The following is an 8,195-nucleotide window of genomic DNA, read 5'->3' as shown; positions in this document are numbered from 1 at the left end:
AAAAAAAAAAAAAAAAAAAAAAAAAAAAAAAAAAAAAAAAAAACAAGAGATCAAGATCAGATAATATTTATAAAGTAGGAGAGAGATGAAAAGGTTGAAATAAATATTCATGTGAAGCCGCATGCAAGAGAGTTTGTTTTTTCAAAAATTTTGAGTTAGGCTGCTGTTAGATGAATGGTTATTTCAAAAAGAGAATTTCTGGTCCTCAGCTTTTGTCATGTAGCAGTTGTTGTTTATAGCCCATGTAGAGTTTTCAATGATTTAAATAATTAAATCAAATTTGCTTCTTTAAGCGTAACAAGAACCACGGTAAGTTTAAATCTGAATGCAACTCCATGCATTGTGCTTTTGCTTCATCATAACTATAATTTATTCTTTTCTTTCACTCAGGACTTACAGAGTCAACGAAGATCAAGTTTTAGCTCAAATGCAAGTGATAACAGTCAGCTACATACTCGTAGAACTGAATTTGCATATTCTTTCGTCGGAATGCATTGTATATTTGATCAATGCAAAGTCGCTGGTAAACTTTCATTGAAGAACAAATCTGAACCGATCATGTGATTATTTCAAATTTCTTATCAACGCAGAATGAAGTTGTTTACTTAAGGAGTCTAATTGTCAATTTTGCAGTTACGGTTTTGAAGTTTGGGCACATGAGCTCTGATCTATTAGCATATGGTGCAGCGGATGGGTCCTTGACTGTATGCAATGTCTCTGAACCATCTTCAACCGTCAAGCATTTGCTGGGCCATTCAAAAGACTTCACAGGTTGGATTGGCTGGTACTGCTTTGTTGTCTTTTACACTGTCTCTTCTCCCAATCACAACTTCAAGGATTGTTAAAAGCTAGTATGAGTAGAGTTCTGTTGTGGTTTGCTTCTCTGCTTGTATCATTATTATTTGTAGGCCCTTCTTGTTTACTCTCATTCATCTGATGAAGGCTCATTTCTTATAAAATGAATGTTTAGATGTAAGCGTCAGGGGATGGTTATGTTTTATTGTTATTCATGCCTTTGTTTACGTGTGTGAATTTTCATGCCTCAATGATTTTGATGAATCTCATTCCTTATGGTTTTTCCCTGAACTTGCATGTTGTAGTAATAAATACTCTCTCTCTCTCTCTCTCTCTCTCTCTCTCTCATGTGTGTGCAGCAGACATGCACATAATGTTGAGTCGATGTAGAAATGAACTTCATTGATTTGAGAGGTGGGTAAGTTAAAGGAGGTTGAAGGTTGAAATTTGCAAAAGCCAACCATAAAAAGAAATATGCCAAGGGTCACCACCTTACTAGGAAGAGAGTAGGTTGTGACCTTCACGTTGCGATAAGAGAAGTGGAGACCCTCAAGCGGCGCCCATCCGGCCATGCGAGGGCCTAGACGAGTGCCATGATACAACTTAGGAGAACGATGCATCATCTAGCACACCACATAGAGTAGACATTGAAGAGAAGATGCGACATAAGCAAGATAAGGGGAACAAGTAGACAAGAGTGTCAAAGATAGGCTTGTTAAAGGGCCAGGTAGGGCCTCAGACCTTAACCTCAAAAGTCGGGATTCCGAAGAGAATTTGTGCATGCAATTTTGGAGTCTAAGTCTATCCATATGAAATATGAAAGCTTACCAAATTTGGTGTCAATTGGACACCGGATGGATGCTTCAGAACACTGTATGTCCGTTCGCCAAATCATGTCCACACTCGCTAGTTTGAAAATGCCTCAAAATGTACATTAGGGGGAGGCATAGTGTTAGCTCTCTACCACCCTTAGACCCTGTGGCCTAAGTGAGCTACCATGTGGCACATGCATCTGTCATAGTGAGGGCGAGTGTTCCGGGACGAGTGTCTCGGACGACTTTTTTTGAAATGGATTTTTCAACGGCAGTACCGGGTGGCATGGGTGTGTTGGTATTGCACCCTAGCCCATGTGTCAGATGTTGGATTATGCACCAGAGTCCGTAAATGACATGGCATGGGCATGGGAGGGCCAATGCTAAATCATCGAGGACGATAAGTAGTTTAAGTAGGGGAGAATATCAAAACCTTACTATGAAGAGAGTAGGTTGTGACCCTCACGTTGCGACAAGAGAAGCGGCGACCCTCAAGTGGTGCCCATCCGGCCACGCGAGGGTCTAGACGAGTGTCATGATGCGATCGAGGTGGACGATACATCATCTAACACACCACACTGAGTGGACATTGAAGAGAAGATGGGGCATAAGCAAGATAAGGGCAACGAGTTGACAAGAGTATCAAAGATAAGCTTGTTAAAGGGCCGGATAGGGCCTCAAGCCTTAACCTTGAAAGTCGGGGTTCTTAAGGAAATTTGGGCATGAAGTTCTGGAGTCAAGTCCGCCCATATGAAATATGAAAGCTCACTAATTTTTGTGTCAATCGGACATTGGACAGACGCTCTACGACACCGTATGTCTGTTCGCCAAAATCATGTCTACACCCACCAGTTTGTAAATGCCTCAAATTGTACCTTAGGAGGAGGCATGGTGTCTGCTCTTCACCACTCTTGGGCCTTGTGGCCTAAGCGAGCTATCATGTGGCACATGCGTGTGCCACAATGAGAGCGAGCATTCCAAGACGAGTATCTCGGGTGACTTCCTTTGAAATGGAGTTTTCAAGGACAATATCGGGCGGCACGGTTGTGCCGGTATTGCGCCCCAACCCATGTGTCGAAGGATGGATTATGCACCTGCTATCAAGTACGGAATCCGTAAATGACATGACATGGGCATGGGAGGGCCAATGTCTTGATAGAATCCGAATGAATGGAGATTCGAGATGTCCCGATGTTATGAACGACACATGGGCTTGTTCTTGATGACATGAATGAGAGAGTTGCAATGACCAACGACACCCCATGACTTAGGATGACGTGAAGGTATATGGACTTAGGATGACGTGAAGGTATATGGGCCATGTTAATTGGGAACCAAGATGAGATGATGGGATGCGGCGTTGCAGTGAGAGACCTTGGCCCTGAGTAGAGGTAAGGTCGAGCCAAATGACTTGGCATAGTGTAGAGGAAAATCAGTTGTATCGCAGACGATTGAACATGTGCACGCAGGCACCTTTTCCTTCTTTCACTCGGTTATTGTGTGTCTCGCAGCTTCGCTCCTTCCTTATTTTATGGCGTGTGTAGCTGAACAAACTTGGGTTCTACACAAGTGATGTACGGTTGGTGAAAGCAGACCTCACCTAATGTCCGACGATGCCACAAAGTCGGGCGAAAAATGAATATGGGGCTTGGGTTCCCCTCAAAGCTTGTCATGAGCGTGTTAAGATCAGGATGCCGCACGGATGAAAAAGTACAACTGTGGCACCCAGCACCTCCAATTGCATTAATCTTCAACTGGACTGACTAATTGTGGGTACTTATATGCGTAGGTCCCTAAAGATTTGCTGATCAGTGTTTTTGGCGTCTCCATGGATGTTTCTGGGTATATTTGTCTTTATTACACACATGGTATGCAAAGAGTTGACAGCGGAGATTGTGGGAAAAAAAAAGATGGAGCACTTGTCACAATCGCACTCTTACAATAGCAGGATAGCGATTGTGCGGCACTTGTTCTAACCAAGCGAATAAGTCAGCTGTGAGAAATTCGGACGTCACGAACAATGCCGGTGTATGTTTGGGCCTCGAGTCACGTTGCGAGAAAAGGTTTAGAAAACGTGCGCGAAGAAATACATTTGAAAACGGTTTGAAGAATTGAAGTAAATAACGTTATATGACTATAAGAAAATTAAGAAACACTATTGTATGTTGACTCTAAGTTATATGCTATTTAAGCCGTGGTATTTCTTAATTTGCTTGATGATGAAACTATTTATGATCGAGAATTTTAAGACGTTGAAAACTCTCAGATTAGGATTAAAATATTTACCTATTTGGCATTGGAAAAATAAATTCAGATAGATGAAGTTCGAAAACCAGCAGAGTCTAGCAGTGGAATTAAAGAGTAAATGAAAACTCTTTCAAATATACCCCCTGGGACATTTGAAAAGGATACATTAATCTACACCAAAAAGAAAGCATTATGTGCGGCCGTTTCTTCTTTTGGATTGGAGTTCTTTCATGTGGTTAGTTGTTGGATTTCTTTTACAAGCTTTTTTCTTTTTTTCTTTTTTGTGTATGCCCTTGTACTCTCTTACACTCTTTCATTTACAATTAATCAAAGCTTAGTTTCTTACCCAAGAAAGAAAACCTAAACACCTAGTTATCAAAAATAGCTTCAAGAATTTTTTCATTACGAGCATCAGCTTTGATATTAAATTTGTCTCTTTAGTATTTATTGTCCACTTCCGAAAGTAAAATTCTAACATACTGGTGTTTTTTCAGACTTCGATTTTTCATCGAATAATCAGTACATTGCATCATCGTCCATGGATAAAACCGTTAGAGTATGGGAGATATCAAGGGGAATTTGCATTAGAGTAATCTATGGGGTATCTTCACAACTGTGTATACGTTTTCATCCGGTAAGTATGAAACAATATCAATAATGTTGCAAACTGTAGCAGTGGTTTTCTTGACCCGCTATCTATTATCATACCTATAAAATAAGGTTGGCTTTGATTATTTGTTTGTTTCTGTATTTCTTATGATATTTAAATCATTAACACCATATTGAATCTTGTTTTTGTAATTTCCCTTCTCCTTTCAAATCTAGCAATGTTTTTTCTTCATCTAATGAATCTTTCAATCAATCTGGGTTAGATCAATGTCAGAGTGTTCATTTTTGGGTGCTTATAAATTTTTTTTCCCCCTCCCTGCAAAAAAGGAGTTAGATTAAATAGTCTCCTGCTTAGGCTCGAAGATTGTGCTTTCTCATGATTTTAGTGACAGGTACAACAACATAATATAGCAAAAGGATCATCAGAGGTTGGAAACAATTTAGGAACCAATTGACTAATGGAATCCAATAACTTTGTAATTCCTGTGGTGGATTTGCAAAGAGGCAAAAAGGCTGGAGTTNCCCCCTTCATTAAAGCTGTAGATCAAATAGTTTCATCATCTATCTCCGAAGTGCCACTAGGAAGGCTCATGGGGTTCAGTGTGCCACTCTAATCTATGAAACCATGGTACCAGTGGTTAATCGTTTTTAGTTCTTTTCAGAGGTTCCTCCAGAGCTAGATTCTGATGAGATTTTACAATATGTCAGGAGGTATTGAAGGGCATGATTCTAATCTTCTGAGCCTCCAGGAAGTGGGTGCTATACTAGCCTATACTTAAATTCGAATCTTGCCTCCCAAGCCATAGTCATGGGTTTAATGGATTGTTATCAATTAAAATCCTAAACCCTTTGGATCGCAATCACTTGTTTTTGTCTATTGAGGTCTCCTTTCTGGTTCGGTGGATGCTATACTAGCCTATACTTTTTGTTTATCTGACTCTTACAGTCTTTCTCTAGCCGTTGCCCCTCGGTTCCGGGGACTAAGATAATTTCTGCGGTGGCTTAAGACATAATTTTATGAAGGAGATTGAAGACTCATGAGCTCGATAAATCCATTAGTCTCGATGATTCTCAGAAGAAATCTGGCTGCAATGAAATAATTGGAAACAAAAAAGATACAAAGGCATAAATTGAGGGATGATAACTCCTTCCTAGGTCAGAGGAACAAGGCTTCATTAATGGCCTCATATCAGAAAGTATCTTGCTTCAGTGAGGCTTGAAAATAAGGAGAAATCCTGAACTTTTAATTAATGACGTTATGGAAGATAGGACACATTGGAAGCTTGGAGGTTTTGGCCTTTACATTTGATTTGGAAAGGGTTTACAATCATCATTAATTAACATTTTCTTAATCCTACTTTTCTTGTGCTATCAAATTTTAGCCAAAACTATCGTGGCTTCCCATCAGGCAGTAGAATACTCTGTACTGTTAGTATTTTGGTCCTGACACATGGTTATAAATTTTAGGAAAAGCATCCTACCAATAAGACAGTTATACTTGTTGAGACAATGGTTATTGATATTATATTGATTCTTATGTGGAGCAAAGCTCCACTCCTTGTTATAATATATATATATATATATATATATATATATATATATATATATATATTTTGACATTCTTAGTTTTGGGTATATATCACATCATAAGTATGAGGCAATAATTTAAACGTACATCTCATAGAAGATGTAGAGATGCCTTAACGACTAAGTTATGCCCATATGTTTTTTTTTTTTTTTTTTTTTTTTTTTAAATTTTCATTTTTACTTAACAAGTAACGAACTTTTCACTGATACATAAAGAGATTGAAAAATGAATGCTCATGTGGGCTGTTAATGTTTTTACTTTTACCCATCTCTATTTCAAGGTTCCTTCAAAACATTCTTCAATTCTCATTATGTGGAGGAGAAAATTGTCTCTTAAGTGGGTAAATTATTATCAACTTAGAAAGAGGTATTGGAATTAGAAGTATAGTAAAGAAAAACATGGCCTTTGTAGTGAAATATTCATGGAGTTTCAATAAGGAGAAGAAGCTTTTCATATAAGGCCATTAAAATTAAAGTTGCTAGGTTGACTGGATTGAAATATTCGGCAGTCTTTACAGTATAGGGCCTCTTGGTTCCTTATTTCTAGTTATGAGATACTTGGGTCAAGAAATTCACGTTTAAGATTGGACATGGAAAAGGAGTACATTTGAGAAGACCTTAGGTTGATATTAATTGCCACTTTCAAACTGCTTTTTACTAGGTTAGATCTCTGGCCTTAATAGCTGTAACTGAACTGTTCTAAAGGTTTGGGACCAAGTTAATGCCTGCCAGAATCTTAACTTTCAAGAGACCAATAACGGTGTAGAAATGGTAGGAGTCGTCAACAAACTTGTGGGTGTCTCTGTGAGGGTATGTCAGATTCACATAAGCGACAAGTTAGTACCAACTTTTCTTGTAAATCCTTCTAGTCTTCTTTGCTAGAGGGTTGGAATCTATCATTTTCCAGCTCTTAGTACTTTTCGAAATCTAAAACACCCAAGGAGATTTGGCTCATCTCAACCACAGTAAATTCCATGTTTAAAGATTTCTCATAAAAAAAATATTTGTGAAGGATTTCAAAAGAGCCTGAGCATTCCCCTTTCTCCCTACCCGCATGCCATCTGCTACAAGGATGGGAAGGATGTTGTAAGTTAGAAGCATCGAATTTTGGATAGTCGGTATGCCTCCAGTCTGGTGGCCTGGCCCCTTTACAGTATCTCCAAATTATCATGTGCAGGCTTTGCTGGTGAAGAGCTTACCTGAAAAATCAGAGTTATTTTTATGAATATTGGACAAGAAGTGCAAGTTATCTGGGAGCCCAAGAGTTTTGCAAGACTAAGCAATTGCAACAAGAAATATGCTGGCCATAGTGCTCGAGAACTAACATAAGTTCCTTCCATTGGAAGATTTATCTCAGTGATCAAAAGTCCTGGAAAAAGAAAACCTATGAGCTGCAATGCTCAATTCAGAATCTCCTCCCATCAAATTGGCAGCAGAAGTAAGGGAAGTAGTTGACCTCCCTAAGTTATCTTGTTGGATTTACATAGATTACGTAGTATCTAGGAATTTATTATTTAGATTTAGTTAGTCTTTCTTCCTTAAGGGACATGTAATTCTCTGTAAATTAATAGGAAAGAACAACAGTCTAATTTGGACTTGCAATAAGTACGATTGACGGGAATGAAAAGTTTTTAGAGAAAGGCTTACCCAACCAAGAAGAAAAGGAAAAAAATCCACACAAAGTTTAAGATAATAGCAGGAGAAGGAAGAATGTGACGAAATACTACAGATTTGGCTAGAAGGTGATGCAAGAAAGTAATTGGAGTCATATTCAGAGAAGTGGATCTGATTCAGAAGGGAAAAAAGGCTTACACAAGGGGACCTTAGCCTATATACTTAATCTTTGAGTTATTGGAATTTAATTACAATTATGCCCAAATTTCAACTTAAAGTTGTTACCGAAGAATAATTAAAAGAGTAAATAACAAATACGAAGGAATTTACCAGAAATACCCCAGCATGCCTACATCATGTCCTCGTGTACAACTTGCTATGTCCCAACTTTTATACATTCACCCTTTTGGGGTATTCTTGCTGATGCAATCCAGGCAGGGAATGACATTCAGGAGGAGTCCAAGATTCCTTTTCTTGTTTTTTTTTTTTTTTTTTTTTTTTTTCGCTGGAGGCAATAGATAGTCTCTTGAG

At 38.6% G+C, this 8,195-nt stretch overlaps 1 protein-coding gene across 1 annotated transcript in view; it reads left to right on the top strand.

Moving 5' to 3' along the window:
- The window catches only part of LOC111448882 (WD repeat-containing protein 13), a 15,349-nt gene that overhangs the window by 4,561 nt on the left and 2,593 nt on the right, over window positions 1-8,195 (top strand). Inside the window, exons 4-6 of the mRNA XM_023088661.1 lie at window positions 391-523; window positions 634-771; window positions 4,349-4,488. Of these exons, the coding sequence (XP_022944429.1) occupies window positions 391-523; window positions 634-771; window positions 4,349-4,488 (411 nt within the window). The remainder of the gene's footprint in view (window positions 1-390; window positions 524-633; window positions 772-4,348; window positions 4,489-8,195) is intronic.

The sequence above is a fragment of the Cucurbita moschata genome, unplaced genomic scaffold, assembly GCF_002738365.1.
Source record: "Cucurbita moschata cultivar Rifu unplaced genomic scaffold, Cmos_1.0 Cmo_Scf00010, whole genome shotgun sequence".
Lineage (NCBI taxonomy): Eukaryota > Viridiplantae > Streptophyta > Magnoliopsida > Cucurbitales > Cucurbitaceae > Cucurbita > Cucurbita moschata.
Note: the sequence above shows the minus strand (reverse complement) of the source record. Positions and strands in the feature narration are given on the sequence as shown.